This window comes from Theropithecus gelada, chromosome 1, assembly GCF_003255815.1.
Source record: "Theropithecus gelada isolate Dixy chromosome 1, Tgel_1.0, whole genome shotgun sequence".
Classification (NCBI taxonomy): Eukaryota; Metazoa; Chordata; class Mammalia; order Primates; family Cercopithecidae; genus Theropithecus; species Theropithecus gelada.
This window is the reverse complement of record NC_037668.1, coordinates 109,781,359-109,806,771: the sequence shown is the minus strand read 5'-3', so window position 1 is coordinate 109,806,771 and position 25,413 is coordinate 109,781,359. Positions and strand designations below refer to the sequence as shown.

General features: G+C 34.8%; 1 protein-coding gene across 5 annotated transcripts in view; it reads right to left on the bottom strand.

The window, feature by feature from the left end:
- Positions 1–25,413, bottom strand: part of ADGRL2 (adhesion G protein-coupled receptor L2) — a 195,553-nt gene that overhangs the window by 148,912 nt on the left and 21,228 nt on the right. For 3 of the 5 annotated variants that reach the window (XM_025393350.1, XM_025393330.1, XM_025393359.1), the window contains exon 2: positions 10,053–10,225. In XM_025393350.1, coding sequence (XP_025249135.1) covers positions 10,053–10,125 — 73 coding nt within the window. In that variant the 5' untranslated portion in view covers positions 10,126–10,225. Of the gene's footprint in view, positions 1–10,052; positions 10,226–25,413 lie in introns of those variants that run through there. The other 2 variants (XM_025393319.1, XM_025393340.1) reach the window with 1 other exon arrangement.

Sequence of the window (25,413 nt, the reverse complement as noted above, 5' to 3'; positions counted from 1 at the left end):
CCAAATAAGAAAACTGTAAAAAAAAAAAAAAGTAAAATAAAATAAAAATAAAAAACTTTCCTTAAACAAGGAAATAAACTTAACCTACACACCTGTCTCCTTACCCACTTTTTAAAAAGCCTGTCAACATCGCCTCATCACAGCATTCCACCATATAAAAGTGGCCTCTTAAAATCCAACAGGCTTTCTATTGTAATGCATAACTAAAATAAGGAAGTATCTGACTTGTATTATCCTACTATATTGCCTCTAACCAAAGCCTAAACTTAATATAGGCATAACTACCACCTGGCTTAGATTTTAGTACTATAAAGATAAAAATACGAATCAGTGAGGGAAAAGAGAACTAATTAATGATTAATACACACACACACACACACACACACACCAATTAGATACAAAGAGATGGGTACAGGAATAGTAAGACGCATCCTGTAAATATACAACAAAATAAGAATTTTACTTGTATCCCTTTTTTAGATTAAACCCCTGTGCAAAACTTAACCAGGCTTCATATGAATCCCTCCTTTCTTTTTTCCAGGAAATTCTTTATGTTTCTTGAAAGTCGAAAACTCCTAAAATGCAGAACTTCATCTTCATGGTGGGATATTTTAATCCGTCTCTACAGTCATGTTTTTGCTTCTCTCGGCTGTTTAACAACAACATAAAAACTCTTAAAAATAAACTTTATTAAATACATTTGGGATACAAAAATCATTTAAGTAGAGAAGACCACTGATATATTACTGAAATCAGAACAGTGACATTTTCATTCATAATTCAATCTGTGTAGATACAAATAAGTGTTTATTTCTACTCTTTTTACTTTTGTTTTTGTTTTTTCAACTACCATCCATCATCCATTTTTAATTTGGCTATGTTCCAACTTCAACTACTTTGTTGGTTAAAATTTAATTCTTACCAGTTGGTTTAATATTAGTTCACTTCATTTTAAATTAACTGATCAAAGACCTTAGATTTCACCGTATAAAAACATTAATTCATGATGGATTAAAAATTTAAATAAAAAATATTTAAGAGCTACAGGGAAATGCAAGTGAATAAATATTTAATTGAGATCAAGATATACATTTTTAAGCATAAAAATAATGGAAGATCTCACAAAAGAAAATAGCTATATAACAAAAAGGAAAGAAGGGTGCAATAATGCAAATGTAACAATATCTTGACAATTGTTAAATCTGCGATTAGTGTTGTACTACAAATTTCTCTCTTCTGTTTGAAGTTTTCATTAAAAATTTAAACACTGTAAATTAAAATAAAAGGCAAACAAATATGTTTTCATAATAAAAATGAAAAAAGGGGGTATCATCAATAAATTTAAAAAAATAAGAAAAGTATTAGCAATACAAAAAGCTGGCAAAAACAGTGAACAAAAAGTTCATATCAAAATGACAACTGACCACTAAATAAATGTACAAAAAATGTTTTTGTCCTCAGAAGTATCCCCCAAATTACAAAATTAATTTATAATTAGATACCCTTTTTTACAAATCAAAGTGTTAATTCTTTTTAAAATTTAAAATCATTGCTGGTAAAGTACATGGATTTACATACTGGTCATCAATGTGTGAACACAGGCTTAACCCTTCAAAAAAGCCAGTTTGAAAGATGTCTATACTTCCAGTCAAATTATCAGAATTCTAGAATTTTAGCCTCAGGAAATAACCAGCTGTGAAAGAAAAATAATTATATAGATACATATTTTTACTTATACTTGAAAAAACTTAAGTACAAATGGCTAGCAAGTAGAAAAGGAGGATTAAATAATTTGTATTAAATTTGTATAATTAAATAATGAATTATAATGCAGCTGTTAACATTCATTATCTAAATATAATGGCATGATAATACTGTTTCTGGTAATTAAAAGTGAAAATATGAATATAAGAGTGTATGTAGATGAATAACCTAAATTTGTATATTTATACATAATTTGGCTTTATCCATATGAAGTATGTGTACAGGTGGAAAAACAGAAAAGAAATGTGCTGTGGCATAACAAAGTCATAGAATTATGAACCTTCTAAAAGTCTTATCTTAATTTTTTAAATTTTCTCTTTTCTCATGAAGATGTATACATTCAAAATCAGAAGAAAAAAGCACTTTTAAGAAAAATAAGCCCTCAAAGCAAGAATTACGGCAGACATAAAAGTCAAACTCAGGAGAGTCCCATGCTGATAAGAAGAGATTATAAATGTTGTTTCTGCTTCCTGAAGTGCTGATACATATTCCCTTCTCAGCTTTACATTTTAGCCAAGAGATCCCAAGGCTGGGACTAGGTATTCTCCTGGAATCACTTCTGTCAAGTTGACAAAAGGAGTTCAGGAACAAGGTTGAAAGATGCCATGAGATATTCACTAATCCACATTGATGTCTAATATGTGTAGCCTGTATGGCTGTCATATGTCACTCTTTGTCTTGCAGAGGAGGGGAAAAGAATATAAAGAGTACCATGGGGTACCAAGCATATGTTTTAGTAAGACACTCCCTTAGTAATAAGGCAGATAAATCAGTTTTTTGAGACACAGCACGTTCTACAATAGTCTTCAGATGTGTTCTTCAGATGTGTTCAATCACTTGTATTACCTTATTCTCTAGTATCACAAGCTATAGTATATTAAAAAATTAAAAAGTGTATTAACTCAAAAATTGAAGAGCTTCATCAATGCTGAAATTAATGGGTAAGGAGAAATTAACAGAATTACAGTTCCACAAAATTAAGGTGCTTTACATGTCTCCTGTGCTTTTAATTAAACTACCTGTAATACACTATTGATTCTTTCAAAGTATAACAATAACTGTGTAAATGTCTAATATGCATGTAAAATCAGTATTTCTAAAATTTACTCTAGTATGGACGAGCTAATAACCGCTTTAATTTCAGCAAATTATTATTTAAAAACAAATTTATTTACTAAATATTTGATATGTTATTTTCTGTCAGAAAAATAGAGGTTTACAGAAATTAAACAGTCATGTAATATAACATTTTTGAGGTCTGCAGGGTGACTGTTGTGAATGACATACATATTTGCAACACTTTTTCCACCAGCAACAGACCTATTGGTGAATCAACACAAATTGTGGATAAACGAACCTTTTCCACAAATGAAAAAGAGGCAAAAGAGGATGGAATCAAGAAGAAAGCATGAGGAAAAGTGGAAAGAAAAAAAATCGACAATCAAGCACTTGAACTTTATCTTCATTTATGAAACATGGCATATTCAGACACTAAATATTGGTATATAAGATGACCAAAGTATAATTCAAATTAACTATTGAAAAGATCCCAATGTATCTGATTAAGCTTAATTTTATTTTCGGCAACTTTGAGTCACATTTGGAACATATTTACCTTCATTTTGAATGCTGATAGTAATACTATAATAATTTGATTTTTCCAAGAGAAGAAACATCATACAATTAACTGAATTATCGCTACCTCTGGAGAAGAAAGCTGCTGCAATCAAATTACAATATACTCATGAAACAAAATAATATCTAAAGTGTCGTAAGAGCAATACAGTTAAGTATTTTCTTAAATAAAATCACATTTTTGGCCGGGCGCGGTAGTTCACACCTGTAATTCCAGCACTTTGTGAGGCCAGGGCAGGTGGATCACAAGGTCAGGAGTTCGAGACCAGCCTGACCAATATGGTAAAACCCCGTCTTTACTAAAATTACAAAAATTAGCCAGGCATGGTGGTGGGTGCCTGTAGTCCCAGTTACTTAGGAGGCTGAGGCAGGAGAATCATCTGAACCCAGGAGGCCGAGGTTGCAGCGAGCTGAGATTATGCCACTGCACTCCATCCTGAGCAACAGAGCAATACACTGTCTCAAAATAATAATAATAATAATAGTAATTGCTTAAAAATGCATTGCTTTAGATGGATGTTAATTTACATAATTTGTGAATTTAAAAAACAGTTACATTTGCTAGGCAGCAAGCACAGATACACAATTCCTATTAATTTAATGGGAATCGTGACTCCCATTAGGTTTACAGCCAAATCCCCAAGTACCTTGCTGAAAATTTACCTCCTAGACGTCAACTAATCAGATATACTGAAATGAACAAAAGTAGTCAATTTTGTTAGATTGGGAAATCTGAAGTCCCCACAGTAAGTCAAATCAGTGTTATCACAGCATTGGCCATGTAGTTATTCTCAACAAGAAAAGAACCAGGGTATTACAGTGAAAAGAGATAAACTGAAACAAGAGTTTTAAGAGCTCTACTAAATGGAGCATTTATTCCTAAGAGGAAAAACATGTTTTTTTCCAATTTGGTGTAAATTTTTCAAATTTTTTTTCTGAGTACACTGTTGAAAAGAGCAAAAAAGGCTGGGTGCGGTGGCTCATGCCTGTAATCCCAGTCTTTTGGGAGGCCAAGGTGGGTGGATCACAAGGTCAAGAGTTAGAGACCAGCCTGGCCAATATGGTGAAACCCCGTCTCTACTAAAAATACAAAAGTTAGCTGGGTATGGTGGCAGATGACTGTAATCCCAGTTACTTGGGAGGCTGAAGTAGGAGAATCCCTTGAACCCAGGAGGTGGAGGTTGCAGTGAGCTGAGATCACGCCATTGCACTCCAGCGTGGGAGACAAAGCGAGACTCCCATCTCAAAGTAAATAAATAAATAAAAGCGGGAAAAATTTAAAAATCCTTTTCTGAAGACTAAAATTATTCCCAAGAAGCCTAATCAGGGGAATAAAGAACAATCTGCAAAGAAATAGCCACTAGCTCCCAAGAAACAACTGGTTACTAACTTCTGAATCATGATCAATCAACTTATAATTTTTTCCAAAAATACTTTCGAAAAAGTTGTACCATGTCTACACCCATGCACCCCTACCCTCACCACAACCACTCCCACACACATACAATATGCAGTGGCTCTTATAGTGTGATGCTGAGTAACACCATCAGCATCACCCTGCAATTTGTCAGAAACGCTAACTAATGCTTGGGCCCCACCGCAGATCTTCCAGGTGATTCTGTTGTTTCATGACACTTTCAGCTACAAGCATTTCCTGACATACATCCAACCATCCAACTACCGCTCATCCCAATGCCTCTGTGAATATCATTATTATGGCACTTTATCACATTCTTATTACAACTGCTCATTGTCTTTTCCCTCATTACACAGACTATGAACCTCTTCAAAGATTTATTCTGTTTATGTGACAGCTATGGATTGAGAGGCTTACTATAAGCCAGGCATTGTTAAGACACTTGAAGACATCAATGAACAACAAAAAAATATCCCTGCCCTTGTGAAACTAGTATACTGCATGTTGTGTGTGTGTATGTGCACGCACATATATATACACAAGAATGTGTATATATATACAGATTTTGTTATATGCGTGTGTAAATCAAAGAATGAAAGAAAAAAGGAGGAATGAATACAGTAGTCTGAATTATATCAATCTTTCTTACATTTAACCTTGGAGAATAAAGTTACTAATCATTCCACCAAATTCAGCCCATTCTGAAGGAAATACCTATGGAAATATGCCAGAAACAGTTTTCACTATTTCATATTTAACCCCTAAATCTGCCTTTTTTTCTTCTACCCAAATAGTGAAAAGACCCTACAGACACATATTTTTTAGAGAGATAACATTAACTCAAGTCATTATAAAATGTACTTAGAGAACTTAAAAGTACAGTAAAAACTAGCAAGAAACTATTTCTACAACTATGTTTACCATATTTTCTTGATTTATATAAAATAAATACATAAAGCTATTTGTGGCATCTCTCACATTTATACCTGGCATAACATTTTTCTTTGAAATAAGGATAAGCAACAAGGTAATTTCAGGTAATTAAGTAAAACTTTGACTAATAAAATCTAATTACATATTCATTGCATAAAGAATTCAACCTGAGGCCGGGCGCGGTGGCTCAAGCCTGTAATCCCAGCACTTTGGGAGGCCGAGACGGGCGGATCACGAGGTCACAAGATCGAGACCATCCTGGCTAACACGGTGAAACCCCGTCTCTACTAAAAAAAAAAATACAAAAAACTAGCCAGGCGAGGTGGCGGGCGCCTGTAGTCCCAGCTACTCGGGAGGCTGAGGCAGGAGAATGGCGTGAACCCGGGAGGCGGAGCTTGCAGTGAGCTGAGATCCGGCCACTGCACTCCAGCCTGGGTGACAGAGCGAGACTCCGTCTCAAAAAAAAAAAAAAAAAAAAAAAAAAAAAAAAAAAAAAAAGAATTCAACCTGAAATCCATATTACTGATTTTGCTGAAGGAGTACTATTATTTGTAACTTGTCACTTGAGCAAGCCTTCATGTGTCTAACTTACGCTTGCCAAGGCTCCATTATACAGCATAATTTAATTCTCTAGGACACAAAAATTCAATTTACTTTCTACTTACTGATACATGATTCCACAGTGGGTACTATGCTTATAAAAACTGGCCAAAAGAATCAAAGCACACCAGTCTCTCAACAAAACTGACTTTTAAAGCATCTGAGATTAGTTCTCTAGAAATAAAATCAATTATAAGAAAAATTTACAAAATATTTTGAAAGTATGGTCTGTATAAAATCATTTTTATTTGGAAATTCTAAATATAACTTTCCCCAAAATACGTTATAGGAAAAGCTTAGAGAATATGTAAAATATTAATCCTATTTTACAGAAACAGGTAAATTTTAATGGATAAGACTTGATTCAAGATAGAGATAGGTAGATGTTAACAATTAAACCTTTGTATAATTAGCTTTTACCATGTTCAAACTTTAAAAATACTTAGTGATCTGCCCTTTTATGTGTACATAAAATATGACATTTATAATGTTTGCCTGAACACAGAGTAAGTCCTTACGAATTTGGAAATGTATATCTCACTATGTACAGATGTAAAGCAAATCCAAAATTATGTGAAGCCTTTAAAATCACGTACCAAGGTAAAATACAACTGTAACAGGAGGAAAAAAAAGATCTAAAAAGAAAGGCATAACCCATGGCTATTCTACGACATACACGCTTGTTTTTTAAACAAAATCTTAATTAGCTGCCATTACTTAAAAATCCTAATGTTTGATTTCTACTGAAAGGCAGAAGACTGGAAAAACCAAGCTAAATACTGGAATGGTAATCACAGGTCCTCTGACAAGCATTTTCTTATCTGACCTCAAGTCCGCTGCCCTCAAGGCACCAACAGGTATTTAAGGTTTCAATCCCTGCACAAGACCATGAGCTTCTCAAGAGTAAAAATCGTGCCTTCACACGTTTACAGCACCACAACTGCAAAATCATGGAACTGACCCAAATGCCCATCAATCAACGAGTGGATAAAGGAACTGTGGGGTGTGTATGTGTATACATATGTGATGGACTACTACTCAGCCATAAAAAGGAATGAACTGACAGCATTTGCAGTCACTTGGATCAGACTGGAGACTATCATTCTAAGTGAAGTAACCCAGGAATGGAAAACCAAACATCCCATGTTCTCACTGATATGTAGGAGCTAAGCTATGAGGACACAAAGACATAAGAATGATACAATGGACTTTGGGGACTTAGGGGGAAGAGTGGGAGCGAGGTGAGGAATAAAAGACAACATATATGGTGCAGTGTATACTGCTCGGGCGATGGGTGCACCAGGATCTCAAAAATCACCACTAAAGAACTTACTCATGTAACCAAATACTACCTGTGCCCCAATAACTTATGGGAAAATAAAAAATAAAATAAAACAAACAAAAAAAGAACCATGCCTAATGCATTATTTTTCCTTGTGTATTTCTGAATCCTAAGCATGCAGCTCAATTTAATCACTCAATAAATGAGGAAACAGGGAAGAAATCACTCACGAAAACTTATCTGAGTTTACCTGCAAGAACCTAGAAATTGGTACAAAAAGAACTAAACTCTGTAAGATGTTAAAAGGTTACAATCATGTAAGGGCCTAAAAGAAATTTATCTGCCTTCCTATGCCTTCTTACCTAACGTTGATTGGCTTTCTCTATAGATGTTCACAGAGCATTATCTGCTTTCTGGCAATAAACGACTATCATGTCATGTAAGACTTTCTCTTTCTAAAACAAACCCATGCGATACTGGATCAATGTTCTAACAGTGTGTATTAACTGTGTATACTCTTAAAATTAGCAGTATGGGTTCGTCCCAGGTTCTTTTTACTCGTAGGAGGGAAGTGCTTCAGAAGCAATACCCCCTGGCCTGATGCGCCAAAAATGAAATTTCTCCTAACAGCAGATATGAATCCTGACCTGATAGATGACACTGAAAATAAAGCTGCAGTATCTCATGAAAAAAGTCTGTTTGCTAGCCCCTCACTGAGCTAAGCTACTGTGCAAGCAAAGTGGTCTCTAACCTGATTAGAAATTTTTTCATTATGTGGACTAATGAGCCATTGGTCCACACCTGGAATCTTTTTTAAATGTAAAAAAACATTCAAACATAACAGCAGGAATTCAGTTAGGTTTTTTCCCGCCAAAAATGAGACGCAAAATCATCAGACTACATACAAGATTTTCACAACAATCCAAGCCAGAAATTTATATTATTAAACACAATTCCTGTTCACTGTTTATCGTGATAGTATTATTCATTCAGAGAGATTACATATGATGTTAGATACGATGCATCTTCAGTTCTAAAGTAAAGAACAATGTCATCTGAAAATAAAATATTAACCCAAAGATTGTAACTTCCAAGTGTGACTTAAACCCAAGTGAACACTATTTACTTTCTGAATACAGAAATTCTTACTTTAAGTATTTCTAAATTTGTTATTTATTTAAATTATATTACATTATATCAATATACTGAAGGTAGGGGACTAGAGGGACAAGGAGAATATGATAAAATGTAACTCTGGAACAAGCAATTCAAGTAAAATTCTTTCAGCAAAATTAAAATGTTATTTTGAAGCTTATTACAGAGACAATGGAATAATACACTTCTATTAGTTGACAGTATGCCCCTTCTCCACCTATCATTTTAATAATAGGTATAAATGAGATCACTTAAAAGTACATAGAAAAGCAATTTTTTAATTGTTAAACATTTTTTCAAGAATATTTAATTGGAATTTTTTAATCCATTATATTTTATATGCATTTCTCAGAGATTTTATACCCTTCACACACTTTACAAGATTAATACATTTTCATGCCAATAACTGCCACTATCAACTAGCTATAAAATTTATACATCTTAGCTCCATATTAACTTCTAGCCTACTCTAAAAAACACCTGCATGTGTGTTATTTTCATACGGAAATAATATTTAAGACTAAGAAAACAACGGATACCAGAAATCTATATAGTAGTTAATAAATGATGGTTCCAATTATTTCATTAGGCTTCAAAAGTATATTAATTTCTTTAACACTCAGGTCTGTCTTGAAAAATACACTCATTACTATTCCTAGATTTACAAAAATGTTTAATGCAATAGTGCTTAAGAAAAAGTCCACATCTACTTTTAAATACAAAGAAATAATTATTATATTTCTGCAAATTTAACATTACAAAGTATATACATATACACACATATATATAGCTAAAGATATAAACATAAAAAGATGAACTATTATTAAAAAGTAACTTTTCATAAAAGATTAAAAATTTTAACTTAGGGATTTTAGAATTATGCCCACACTTAAGCAAATGTAACTAAAGATGAAAGAGTTTCCACAAAATACTTTCCATTTTACTAAAATAAATGTAGTGAATAAATGCAAAATGTATACCAAAAAAAAAAAAACAGAGCTTTCATTTAGTTCCCTCGGGATTATTTAGAATGGTTATATTTCATAAATGTATATAAAATATAAACTCACATATCTAGCACTTTCCATATCGTATCTGTGTTACCAAAAGAACTCAACCACCTAATAAAGAATTCAATATTCAGGAAATCATTTTAATGACTATTTTTAAAATAATAAATGAATATTCTAGGTACTTCCATATAAAGAAGATTGTATAGTTCAAGTTCTTCTGGATTTAAAAAACAAAATGTAAACTGGATCTTACCTTCTGTATTCGGTAAGAAGCTGATTACAATGATAAACCACAGACTTCGCATTCTGCAACCAGAAGACACCATTATTGATCCTTTTAAATATTTTCTTTGTATTCCTTAATGAATCTAGTTATAAATGCCCAGCTTCATCAAAACCAGCAGTCTGCATCATTGATCTTCATATCTGAAAAACAAACAAATCCATCATTTACTCTATGGTCTTTCTACATCACAAAAAATTGCAGAAATGACAATTCTCTCTCTCCGTTCCTCTCTCTCTCTCCTGAATATAAAACGTATTTTGATTCTATGTCCACTATGGAAGCCGCTCCTATACACTGGATATCTGAATCTTACATTCTGAAAACAGTCAAAGCCCAAAAAGGTTGACTGCCTTTTTGACAAGTGAAATTGCCAAAATTTCTACATGGCAAAATAATGCCATATACAAAGGGATTCTGGAAATGCCACATTCCTAATCACCAAGTCAAACTTATTTCCCTAACTGCTAGGTTTTCATAGCCCCTATGGATCCAGTTCTCCAAACTGGAGAGTGTACAAAAACTTCAGAAGTATGACTTAGTGTTTCTCGGCTTCTAGGATCACATGAGACCAGGTCATTTGCTGGGTTCTGTCCAAGTGTTTTACTTCTTTCTGAGCTTGTGTGAGGAATCACAGCAAACATTAGCCTTATAATACACATAAAATGAAGGCATTTCCCAAATATATCTAGCCTCCTCATTTAGCCTCTGAGGGAAAGGAAATTACAAACTTTTCTGTTAAAGGAACATCTTACAGTTTCTTCATGTTCGTTTCCTATTATTTTCTTCTAAGTAATACTCTTACACCAAGTTTTCTCCAGTCATTCTTAACCTCCTGCAACTAAAGAGTTCTATAAAGTGCAGCAGTGAGGGAATTCTTCCCTCCCTTTCTGAGGTTATATATATATAACTCAGTAAAACAAACTCATTACATCACTTCGATGCTGTCACTAAACCACAGAGAAAATTTAGAAAACAAAATTTTCCTGATAACTTTTGAGTTCTTGCACATTATCTGACCTACTGTGCATTTACTACATGCTTCATATAGCATATCATACAAGATGCTATTAGCAGTACACTACATTTTACTATCAGTTCATTATAATGTAACCTGAATGGAAAAGTAGGCAGATGCTAAACGGTTTGAAACACTTATTACCTATAAAGGTAATATCTTGCTTTATTAAGAACAACAAAAATAATGTAAGAAATTAATCTGAAATCATTCAGGCCCATAGTTTCAGAGATGTAAATGCTTCCCTAAGGATCCTGCTATGAATTGGTCCAAGTTTTAGGTCTCTCTCAAAGCACTGAAGACACAGGGGAGGGGGGCATCACCAACATCAGTAGTATACTATTTAAGAACACCTGAGATGCTTATCTGTCCAAAGAAACAAAGGAAAATGCAAACTTCCTCAAAAAGAAGAATGATGTATCCAAAATTAATCTGATGGAGACACATGGCACACATCCCTGCAAAACTAGCTGGCTGGCTCTATACATTTTTCACTCTGAGCTCCCATACACTATTCAAAAGTAACCAAAACCAAAAGTGAACCTGCGGTTTACAACTGCTGTAGCAATGTGCCTGCCTTAAAACTGAAAGTTATTCTATGTAAAGCATTTTAAAAAATCAGATAATCTCATGGCTTGTCACATTCAAAAGGCCATCAATGAACAATTCCTTATATCCTTACAGTCTGTTCAATGATCTGATCAGCAATCAGAATAATTTAGACGAAGTGCATTACTGCTACAAGTAAAATAAAGTCAGCCTTTGGACCACTCTAGATTCCAAGCAAAGGATTTTTACTGTCCAAGTTTTCATTGTTTGATTTCAATGAGCTAGTGCATACAGGCAGCTTGCCCACATGCTCAACTCTTGCACACGTTTCCACTTTCTTAAAGTGATCCAAGATCAGTCTGTCTTCAGTCATCCACTATTCAAAAGAGCCCTTGTTTGTGGGAAGGAGGAGGAAGGAAGAAATCAGGGACTGATGACTGCCTTGTAGGAAACAGCTGCCAAGATAGGAAAACCTCTGTTAGTGAAGGGAAAAAGGAGGAGGAAACCACACAATCAAGACCTCTATTGTGGTCTCTGGCCAGGAAAGAATACCTCATGAAAATTTTTATATACTAAAAATTCAGTGTATTCTGACGGTTTGAGAATGTGAAACACAATTTTAAAAGTACATATCATTCAATTATGAGACAGTGTAAGTGGTTGTTTCAGACAAATGGAAATAGGTTCTAGAATGTATAAAATCGTGGCATCTTTTATGAAAATAAAGCTTAAGTCAATCTGCCTGTGTAATGAATAAGTAAAAAGAATATCAAATTTATTTTTATCATTCTACAACCTGTGCCCAATCACTTTTACATCAAATACAATAATTTCCAAAACCTCAAGCTTTAAGTGCAATTTGGAAACTAAATCAAACGATTTTATTGCTGTGACCCAAGTTTTAAACAACCTTCCATTAAACAAATGTTAATGAAAGTTGAAATACCTAACAAACCACAATCAGCTAAGAATAGAACGAATAAATAATCAAATATGATGACACTAATCCCAAGAAGGCATTCCTTCTAAATCATATTGGAGCCAAACCACTGGCATAGATACAGCTAATATTTGTCCTTCAAATTCTGTAACTGCAAAAAGCTCAGTAACAGCATTTCACAAAGCAAAACAAAAACAAGTAACAAAACCAGAAAAGGTCTATTAAATTTCCTTTTAAAAAACAGAAAAGATTACTTCAAATGATTCCCACATTAATAACTTTCTTTTGAGTTTTAGAAAACCTTTTTCCAAGAACATCAAAGAGCTTAGGATGAAGTGGGGGAGGAACTGGGAGAGTAGAGGTGTAGTGCATGGTGAAGCTCCTGGTAATGCTTGCTAAGTAATGGTTCACTTCTTAGTAAAACAGGATACCGCCGATTTCTACTTAAACTATAAATGACTATGACTGTCAAAAATCCAAACCACTTCTAACGTACAACCTAGTCCCACCTCTGCTTTTTCCTTATCCTTCAAATAAGATTCAAACAATTTCATCCTAACCTTGTTCCTATAAACCACAAACCATTGTCTACCAAACCTCTGTCATTTTTTAAAATCTAAATGTCCTATTACTCTGTCATGTAAAAAGTCAACTAATGTATCATTACTACCAAACCTTCCAAAGCTGAGCAGTGACTTCCAGGAATATGCTTCAGCTGTGTATATCCCAACAGACCTCAATGTTTTATACACTACTTGCAACGTACAGTCAGCTGTAGTCTTTCAGACAGTAACCTGCTTCCATTTATTAGCTGCATTAAATATCCTGTGCAGTGTGTCCTTAAAAGGACAACACTGTTAACTAATTTTAAGCCACGTATTTACACTACACTACCAGGAAATCACATCTAGCCTTATTATGTGATGAAGCTTATTTAACAAATATAGAAAAAATAAAATGTTTATTGATAAGCATCATTGAAAGAAATAGAGTATAACACATTTCAAATTAATAAGGGCAAAAGAAAATTAAACTACAATTTTCTAAAACTGGTTAACTAATGTTGATATTCTACTAGGAGCAAAGCCACCATAAGGAGTGCTATCTAAAGCTTTATTTTTGGTTTCTACTCATGTACAGTGAACTACTGCAAACACTGGATATTAAGCCCAAAACAATTATAAGCACCAAGAGAACAGGAAAAGAAAAGAGCCAGCTAAGCATGAGAACTACCAGTCACCCATCCTTGTTATTATGCACTAATGCTGTGTAAAATGAAACATTAATGTTTTAGGTAAGCCTAAATTCTATGTACTAAATATATGTCAACTCTAAATGAAAACTCAAGCCAGCTTTACAAAATCAGTCTCTGATCTTATTTGCATTATAAAATTATAATCATTATGAGACAGAATTTACTAACAAAAGTCACTTTTCTATATTTTACCAAAACAAACACACACAAAAAAGGATGATACTAACCCAACCCTGCCTTTTCATTTTCTATGCAAAGGCTTACAAAATAAAAAATAAATTACAGTTTTATTTCACTTTAGCTGAACCTCAATCAGGTTATTCACTTTTCAGAAATATTTTATGCGTAATCTTTACAGACTAGATTTCCCCTTCTTAACATCAGAGAACACATCATTACCCCTGGGAGTTTTCCTTCAGTTAGTCAGCTAATCAGAAAGGCTCTTAGAAGCTTCAGATATTCAGCATTCTTTGGGGTTTGAGTTTATTTTCTTTCCTTCATCAGGATAAGGTTGGAGCTGGCAATGCTCATAGAGATTTTAGAACCACGTGGCCAGCCACTAGTCTACCCTCTTTCTCCATCTTCTTTCTGCAGGCACGGCTATCAACTCTAGAAGACATTAATTAAACTATTTATACAAAAGTCCCCTGAACATTCATCATTGGTCTCACCCTTTACTAAAATTTCTTCGTTTCACAGACATAGTAGACACTCAGGAAATATTTCTAGTCATAGTACTTGTAATTCAACTCAAAAAAAAAAAAAATGCATGAGGACTCTAGACTATTAGAAAGTTCAGGCCAGGCACGGTGGCTCACTCCTGTAATCCCAGCACTTTGGGAGGCCAAGGCGGGTGGATCATAAGGTCAAGAGATCGAGACCAGCCTGACCAACATGGTGAAACGCCGTCTCTACTAAAAATACACAAAAAATTAGCTGGGTGTGATGGTGCGTGCCTGTAATCCCAGCTACTCAGGAGGCTGAGGCAGGAGAATTGCTTGAACCCAGGGGGTGGAGGTTGCAGTGAGCCTGGGTGACACAGCAAGACTCCATATCAAAAACAAAAAGAAAAAAATAAAAAAAAAGTTCAGAGGCAATACAATGTCTTTTAAAATTGGAGAGGACTGCTATCTAAAAAATAACTTTTTCTTTCCCCCGAATTGGGAAAAAGCTAACTTCTGTGTTGTCTGAAATACTGTATCAGAAACATATCACTAATCCTTACCAAAAAAGCAGGATCAGTATTATAAAGGTCAGAAATCTGAGGCTCAGAATGGTAAAATAACTCAAACGAAATTACCCAGCTAATAAGTAGCAGAGCTTAGATCCCAATCAAGGCTAACTAGAAAGCCATTCTTTCCACTATTCACCAAATTATTCCTTCAACAAACATTTACTGAGCACCTATTACATATGTTGTGCACTGAGGAAAAAAAGAAACAAAATTTCTCATCCACAGGGAGATTACACTGTAGTTTAAAAATAACTCATCCTAATAAAAAGTTGTAACTGCCTTGCACACAGTTAGGCTCCCAAAAAAATTACAGCTAAACTAGACAGATAACAGTGTGCTTACTCTTTCATGCAATTTTCCCAACAACCTTAAGAAATATATATTGCCTCCATTTTATCTTAAAAGCAGAAAACTTAACCTACTCAAGGACAGTAAGGAAGCAGAAGGGCTGAGAAATAAGCCTATGTTCTAAAATCACTACTAATTATGTAGACCAGATAAACTTATTTTACTATCTTTTCCTTTTGAATAAAAAAATGAATACAGAACGAAATCATCTTGTTCTGAAAGTGAGGAAATACCACAAGAATAGTGAGTTGATTTTCAAAATGTTTACATGAGCAAAACATCCCTTTAATAACAGCTAAATATTAACTTAATTTTTACTATTTCCAGTTGAGCTATCTTAATTTACTCATTACTAAAGTGCCTAAATTATACGTTATAAGTTAACTAATTACACTGATAAATTTTATCAACCAAACTACTAGAGAAGTTGCTCATAGTAAGTCAAAAAATAAATATATAAATATTTCCTCCAATATAACTAGCAATGCATCTTTAATAGTCATGGAACAAATGTTTTAATATTAACATCTATAAGATTATGGACTAATCATCATTTGGGCAAGAATAACAGAAAAAACTCAACGTGGCTCACCCGTAAGATGCAATCTTATGTTTGGCCCACTGCACTGGATCCTTTGTCCATAAATCACTGTTACTAACCATTCCCTGAATCAATATTCAAATTCCCTCTTGGTCTATATATACAACCACTAAATGAAATAATAATGACCCAGGATCTGTCATATATTAGATCATCAATATCACCGTCAGAGGTTTCTTAGAGGTAATGAGGTAATCTGAGTAAAATGTGCCAAATGATCTTAAAAACAAACACGAAAAATTGGCTGGGCGAGGTGGCTCACACCTGTAAATCCCAGCACTTTGGGAGGCAGAGGTGGGTGGATCACCTGAGGTCAGAAGTTCGAGACCAGCCTGGGCAATGTGACGAAACCCCATCTCTACTAAAATACAAAAATTAGCTAGGCCTGGTGGTGGGCACCTGTAATCCCAGCTAGTCAGGAGGCTGAGGGAGGAGAATCGCTTGAACTCGGGAGGTGGAGGCTGCAGTGAGCCGAGATCGTACCATTGCACTCCAGCCCTGGAGACAGAGCAAGACTACATCTCAAAAAATAATAATAATAATTATATACATATGTGAAAAATTAACTATAAAGAATACACAGTAAGAAGCTGAAGAAAGTTTTGTGAAGTGCTATAGCACACTGCCTTTGTAATTAATAAATGATACAATTCATTTGCAAACTACGCCAATATAGTGTTATCTAAGCTTACATTTCTTGCCTTTAACATAAGGTGATCACATTAGCACTATAATTTCATGTATGTTCATTCAAGTCAATGAATATCCAGTATTTCCTAGACATTTTTAATGGATATCCAGTGCTAAAATGAGTGTTATTCATTACTTTTTTTTACTTTATGTAGTAACTGGTCCTGTGTTAGGTTCTAAAGGTATTATAAAATAGATTAAGATATAGCTACTGCCTTCAAGAAATTAATAATCTTATTAGAATTAAATATGCAAGAAAATGACCAAGATCCACAATAAGCATTAAATAATAATTACTAAACCTCCCAAAACTTAATGGTAATAAATGTGATGAGAAGATAAGAGAAGTAACTAACAGAAGTTTCTGAATCTGTGTTTCCCTGAGACGTGTACCTAGATCAATCAGTCATCTTAATGAAGAAGTCAAGATTCGGATCAAGAGCACACTATATAGAATCGTAGCTCAACCTGCCCCTACGAGGACTGCGGTAATTAAGAAGCATCTAGGTCTCAAGTTCAGCAACCATATAAAGGTAGGAAGAGATTATAAATCTATGATTCCATCATTTTCCAATTTTCCCAATGATAAACTTATGGTCCTGATTCTACCTTAAGTAACGTTAAGGAAGCCATCTGGGGGCTTCTGCAATATCTTTAACTAAGGACTTGTTTCTTCTATCAAAATATGTCTCGGCAATTATTCTAATTCACATCTTTAAAAGAAGCAACTATTTCAGAAAATCTTTGTTTTTGAAATCTTACAAATTATTATATTGACAGACATAATACAATAAACTTAAACATTTAACTCACATATTTCACACTTTGCCTTCCTGGGAAAACTACAGATAATCAACATTCAAAACATCAGGGACTTCTTCAAGAAAGAACAAGTTTCTATGCCTTAGCTGGGATTAGTCCTGATTATGCCGAATGTTCCATACCATTTATATCTGTGTCTACAAGTAAAACTCAAAATAAAAGGATTTTCTTGAGTTGTACAGAAAAGGAATATACCAATTATTTATAAATACCTAACTTAATTAATAGTACTAAAGATAAAGCTAGAGTCTAAGTGAATGAACAGAATAGATTCTTTGGCTTCCCATGTCAGCCTGAAATTCTGTGTTTGGTGTAGCTGATTCCTCTAAGAATATTAGGAGATTTATTCCACCTGTAATCCCAGCACTTTGGGAGGCCGAGGCGGGCGGATTGCCTGAGGTCAGGAGTTCGAGACCAGCCTGACTAATGTGGTGAAACCCCAACTCTACTAAAAATACAAAAATTAGCCAGGCATGGTGGCAGGCGCCTGTAATCCCAGCTACTCGGGAGGCTGAGGCAGGAGAATCGCTTGAACCCAGGAGGCGGAGGTTGCAGCGAGCCGAGATCGTGCCACTCCACTCCAGCCCGGGTAACAAGAGTGAGACTTCCTCCCAGAAAGAAAGAAAAAAAAAAAAAAAAATTAGGAGATTTACATGAGAAGGTAAGAAAAATATTCATGGACACAACTATTAAGAAACAGTAACAGACTGTGTCATTTTGAATGGCTGTTAGGTATGAAAAAATTAAAAACCAAAACATCTTCCATTAAAAAATTAAAATTTATGTTTTAGTGCTTCTTTACTACTCAAACATGGAGGAGGAGAGGTATGTGGTTTTTAGAAAAGAGCTTCTCAACTTTAAAATATAATTTTATAACCTACTAAAATTTCAAATAACATTAAAGTAGTAATAAAGCAGGGATGTTTAATAAAAAAGAAACATAGGTTATAAAAATCAGAGAAAAATGACTAGAAGGCTGAATTACTTGCCAAGACTCCTTCATCTGGTAACAGACTAATGTATTTTTGCAATATTTTAATGGTTTTTAAAATGTTTCAATTCAGAAAACTTTCAGGAAAATTATCCCTTATTGTTGCTACTCCGCATATAAAGAAAAGCAAAAATCTGCTTAAAAAAAAACATCAGTGATGATAAAAACTACTGAATCTTCAAATCTCTTGAGCTTAAAATTATAAATTATATTCCATTACATTTGTAAAGATTAGAACCAGCATTTTATGCAGACCAATACTATAGATATCAGATCGGAAGTTAGGTAACTCTTTCTATGGAGGACCAGACAGTAAATATTTTAGGCTTTAAGAGTGATATGGTCTGTGCCATAACTACATATGTCTGCCACTGCAGTGTGAAAGGTGCCACGGACAATGCATACCCCAATGGCATTGGCTGTGTGCCAATACAACTTTACTTACAAAACAGATGGCTAGCCATTGTTTGCCAACTCCTGTTTATAGATGAACAATCTTAAGACCAAGATAACTGGATGCAGTTCAGTCACATAATGAACTAATAACTATTCATGTCTGCCACAATAATCAAATCAACTTCAGTCTATTATTTTAAGAAACTAAATGTTAATATAAAGGTAAATTAACCATACTAGAATAAGAAAAATAAAACAAAGTAGCATTATTTACTGATCAAAACAAATTAGAGTTTCAGGCCAGGTGCAGTGGCTCACACCTGTAATCCTAGCACTTTGGGAGTCCGAGGCCGTTGAATTGGCTGAGGTCAGGAGTTTGAGACCAGCCTGGACAACATGGTGAAACCCCATCTCTGCCAAAAATGCAAAATTTAGCCAGACATGGTGGCACCACCTGTAATCCTAGCTAACCTGGAGGTTGAGGCACAAGAAATGCTTGAACTGGGGAGGCTGAGGGTGTAGTGCGCCAAGATTGCACCACTGCAATCCAGCCCAGGTGATGACGAGACGATCTCAAAAAAAAAAAAAAAAAAAAAAATTAGTGTTTTCAGTGTGTGTTAACAGAGCCATATGTACACCTTAGAGTGTTTGGGGGAAAATTCTAGAAAAGAAAACAAAGGACATTACCACAGTAACTTATCTTACTACTTTGTTTGGCATGAGAGTATATAAAACCAATCAAAATATTAAGTAAAGGGAGAATGAAAAGTGATGAGGTCTGGACAAGACCCCTGAGGTATTCTTCCATTATCATGATGGTTTCGAAGAGCTGCTGGTAAAAGTGGCTTCAAACTCTTGAAATTTCTGTCACCATAGCTATTTGCCCATGTGAAATACTGGATATATCCCAGATCCACATTACATTCAACAAGAAAATGTTAAATTCTAATTTGCTAGGTTTCTTGTATAAAGCTAAAAGTTCTACAAGGCCAAAATCACCAATCTTATTCCCAAATAATTATGAAGTCACAGTAAATGCAAACATTTCTTTGAAACATATATTTAGAGCTTTCCAATTCCCTATATGCAGATTCCCCTCAATGAAAATTCCGTTATTATTACAGTAAATATTTTTATTTTTCGTAAGTCTACTGTTCCTTAAAATTTAAGTCAAACTGTAACATATCATTCGTAAAAGTAATATTTTTAACCTACAATCAACAAGTATCACATTGAAATAAATCAAGGCTAAATTTTTCTATCAACATTATATATATAAGACAAAAGAGTGGAGAAGGTTACAAATTTTTAATAACATTATATTATGGTAGTAATAATCTAGGTGTTTGACTGGAAGTGAAGTGGATTACTGTAAATGAAATTTTAAAATGTCCTTTCCATTTTACAGATAACACAAAATGACTTTTTTTCATGTCTCTGGCGATAAGGATAAATTTGCCACACATTTAAATGGTGCCTTCACCCTTCCCACCCTGGCTCATGAATTAATAATTCAGTGACATTAATACAAGAAGATAAGTGATAAAAAGGTTAAGGCGCAGGGGCCAACCATACACACATACTTCTTTTAGCACAGTTAATACTTCTCTGCCAAATTACAGCTAAAACTTTTTAACAGTTTTCAGTAACGTTTTTACAATCTAAGTTGCAGCTTATGCACACACAATTTCACACAATTCAGGCTTAATAAATCTCCTGCTGGTACCAACAATCATTCTAGGGGATTAAAGTACAACATCTGTTAACATTAATAATGTTTTATATAGTCATACGTATTAAAGAAGCCTCTACTCCATTATTAGTCTCCTGAGAAACCTTCTAGACCAATATACTAATTTAGCATGAATTATATATATATTCTTCAATTGCTAACTTACAATAACAAAGAAATGCATTCGTGTGAAATGGTAAAAGAAAATCACATCTACTATGAAATAACAGATTTTCTTTAAACCAAGCTTACTACATATATATGTGCATGTGTGCATGGATACACACACAGACAAATGAAATTAGCCTGGTCTTCAATAGTTTTGAAACCAAAAATCCTCTGGAGTATTATTCATCTTAAGTTTAGGTAAAATACAGCTCTGTCAATACAAAAGGTACTTCATTTTAAAGTGGTACACATTCACTGTTCTATTGATTCTTACCCTGAAATACCTTAATCCTCTTCCCATTGCTTTCAATCCCTATCCTAACATCTTTCTTTCTGAACATCTGCAAAAATCTCAAAGCTGATTTCTCAACTTCCATCCATCTTGCCAGCCTCTAGTAATCTTCCTAATTTCACTCTAAATCATAAACGTGTATAAAACTGGAACAAACTCTAAAAATAATTTTATATGGAAGAACACACCTGGGGTTGTGACTTGACAAAGGTTGATCTCAGAAATGTTTCTAAAATGTCTCCAAAAGTACATGTATTATTATTTCACTCTAACTTAGCACAACAAATCTAGTAATCTAGTATGTCTGGTATTTTGGATTTTTTTTTTTTTTTTTTTTTTTTTTTTTTTTGAGACAAGGTCTGGCCAGGCACGGTGGCTCACACCTGTAATCCCAGCACTTTGGGAGGCTGAGGCGAGTGGATCACGAGGTAAAGCAATCGAGACCATCTTGGTCAACATGGTGAAACCCCGTCTCTACTAAAATACAAAAAATGAGTCAGGCATGGTGGTGTATGCCTGTAATCTCAGCTACTTGGGAGGCTGAGGCAGGAGAATCGCTTGAACCCGGGAGGCGGAGGTTGCAGTGATATGAGATTGCGCCACTGCACTCCAGCCTGGCAACAGAGCAAGACTCCATCTCAAAAAAAAAAAAGAGACAGGGTCTTGCTCTGTTGCTCAGCTAAGACTGCAGTGGCATGATCACAGCTCAATGCAGTCTCCAACTCTTAGACTCAAGCAATCCTCCCACATCAGCCTCCTGAGAGTGGGGACCACAGACATATCCACTACACACACACACACACACACAAAATATTTATTTATTTATTTTTGATTTTTAGTACTTCATAGAAACAGGACTCTATGTTGTCCAGGCTTGTCTTGAACTCCTGACCTCAAGCTATCCTCCCGTCTTGGCCTCCCAAACTGCTGGTGTTACAGGCTTGAGCCACTGCGCCCAGCCCTATTGTACCTATTTTAACAGGAAAGTTGCAACTGGGGCTGGAATAAAAGGGGAATGGCAATTGACAACCTAAAAGACAGAGCGAGAAAGAGGAGAATTAAAAAGCAAAACTGGAAACAGAGCCCAAACAGATCAAACTTCAAAAATACTTCAGCCTTCTGTTTCTGTCAAACTTCCTTGCTCAGTAATTCTGAATATACCTCTGAAACTGACTTTTACTCAAGATTTTTTATTCACATAGAAAACATCTTTCCCCTCCACCTAATAAACTTCAGAATAAACTTGATAGTTTAAAAACCACCTGTGCCATAAAGCCAACCTGACTGCCTCAAACTGAAAAAAAACCTGTCCCTCTCTAGATTCTTACTGCCATTATCTGTTGTCATTTGTACAGTAGTTGCTATTGAGTAATCTTGAGTCCTCTTCAATTAAGCTTTTAAACTAGTTTTAAAATGTCTTTTGCAGCCAGGCACGGTGGCTCATGCCTGTAAATCCCAGCAATTTGGGAAACCAAGGCAGGAGGATGGCTTGAGACCAGGAGTTCGAGTCCAGAGTGGGCAATAAAGAGACCTCCATCTCTACAAAAAATAAAAAAATTAGCTGGGCATGGTGGCATGTGCCTGTAGTTCCAGCTTCTTGGGAGGCTGAGACGGAAGGATCGCTTGAGCCCAGGAGATCCAGGCTACAGTGAGCTATGACCAGGCCACTGTACTCCAGCCTGGGCAACAAAAAGAAAGACTTGTCTATAAATAAATGAATAAATAAAACGTCTTTTGTTGAAATTTTCTACGTTTATCTTTCTTCAAGATAAATCTTTTCAAACCAAGCCTAAAAATGTATTGGGTATACACTTTGTTCAAGGCACTGAGGCTTAACCTGCAAGCAATACAATGATTCAGAAGATACAGAAATGACACAAGTGCACAAATAATGTCACAAATTTACGTAATGTAATTAAGAGAGTAAGTGCGCCTTATGGACCATGACTTTTGCTGATCACTTTGTGATTTTCATGACTAGTATAATATCCTGGTGATTAAAAAGATACATCAAATATATTAATAAACTTTCTGGAAAATATTTAATTTTTTGAAAGATTTATTTTAGCGAATATACCTACACTTGAGAAAGACCGTCCTTTCTTTCCTTCCTGGTTTTCTTGTTTAAGTATTTTGTAATTCGCTTTTACGTTCTTGGGTCATAGAAGCTTACTCTCACTTCTCTTTCTTGGTATAGTTATGCTGTTTCTTCTGCCTGGAATCTCCTCTGCCACTTGTCCCTTGGCTAACTACTGTTCCTTTTCAATTTGGGTCCATCACTAGACTGTCTGACTGCTTCCCTAAACCTCCACCACACATCAGGAGTACAGTGTCATTTTTGTCCACAGTACAGAGTGCTCATCCCTATCACAAAGTAACATTTTCAAAAGATGGTGAGCTAACTGAACACAGTTATGATGAAAGATGGCTTTCATGTCTATGACTTCAGTGCTACCTTACCAGTGAGTATAACCCATGCACAATGCCTGGCAAAGAGCTAGCACCTAATAAATGTTTTTGATAATAAGAAACATAGGAGGGAGAGAGGGACGGAGGTGGGGGAAAGGAAGGAGAGAGGAAGCCAGGGAGGAAAAGAAAGGGGGAAGCAGGAGGGAGGGAAGGAGGGAAGGAAGGAGGAAGGGAGGGAAGGAGGGAGGGAGGGACGGAGGAAGGAAGGAAGGAAGGAAGGAAGGAAGGAAGGAAGGAAGGAAGGAAGGAAGGAAGGAAGGGAAAATGGGAAGGAGAGAGGAAGGGAGGCAGGCATGAATAAATAAACTGACTTATGGAAAGTAACATGAATAGGGGAAAGAATAAAGCAAAGTGGATGGAATTCAGAAACTCGTGTGAACAGAATTTTTTAAAACTGGAAACTTCCATCTTTGCTTGTTGGTGTAAAAAAGTTTAAATTTTCAAAAAAACTGGGAACTAACTCAGAGACCTCCTAAATAGAGATCTTCAAGATTTTTTTCTATGCAAGACTATGTTTTAATTAAACGCTTAATTAAATATTAAAGAGTGTCAATCTATAAGGCAGAAAACAAAAATGACTACTTCTTCCAGAAGTTTAATTTATCATTGTTTGACATACAGAATCTTATCATTTTCATCATTAAACCCCTCAAGAAAGAGTTTTTAAAACCAGTCTCCTCATTATAAAAATGAAGAAATAGAAAGGTCCATAATTACTGCAGAAACAAAATCTGCAACTCAAGCCCAAATCCAGTAGAATAATTCCTCCATGAAGTCGTCTTTAAAATGCTTAGGAATTTAATAGTATCTACAAAAACAATTTATAATAATTTCAAACTTACCTCAAAATGTGAAATTATATGAAACGATATTAAATATACTTGCTAATTTTGCTATTAAATAAAAACTGGGTTACCAAGTGTGGTGGCGCAGGCCTGTAGCCCTAGATACTCAAGAGGCAGAGGCGGGAGGATAGCTAGAGCCTAGAAGTTTGAGGCTGCAGTGAACTATGACTGTACCACCGCACTACAGCCTAGATGACCGAGCAAGATTCCATATTAAAAAGAAGTAAAAATAAATAAAATTTAAAAATTAAAAATAAAACCCAGGGATTATATAAATGTACAAACCGGACATTTTCAAAGTACACTAAAAATATTAGAATTTTAATATTAAAATATAAACATTAAATTATCAATTAAAATACAAAAATTAAAGATTTTTCTTGCACAACTTTTTGACAAGGTAGCCCTCCACATCTATATATTTCCCTGGCAATATTTTGAACTTAAGAAAACATTGTTTCCATCAGCAATATCCTTTTAACAGTGTTTTTTTTCTAACAGCAGGAAAGGTGTAGAAAACACTTTTATCAACTTTCAAAACAAAGAATGTAAAAATTAAAATCCAGTTTTTTTTCTCCTCCAAAATTATAAGACAGACAACGGCACGGCAATTCAACAGCCAATTGTGGGCTATCTCACCTCTATATGAAAAATCAGTAAGTTTCACACTGGGAATTCAACTTCAGCCATACTTTGCAAAAAAAAAATATATATATATATCTGATACTGCCTATAATATAAACAGCATTGCAGGCTATTTCTTTTTAGTATTAACGATTTACAGAGGCTACTAAAAAAAAAGGCTACTTTGAAATTCTAACTTTCCACCATTCCTCAAATCAGCACTTGCAACTTAATGGACTTTACAAATCAAACAACATAGACAATAAATCTCAGCAACTCATATACTAAATATTAACTGTGAAATTTAACATGCTTTAGTAGACTGTATAAATAGTATATGTTTCTGCCCTAATTTGA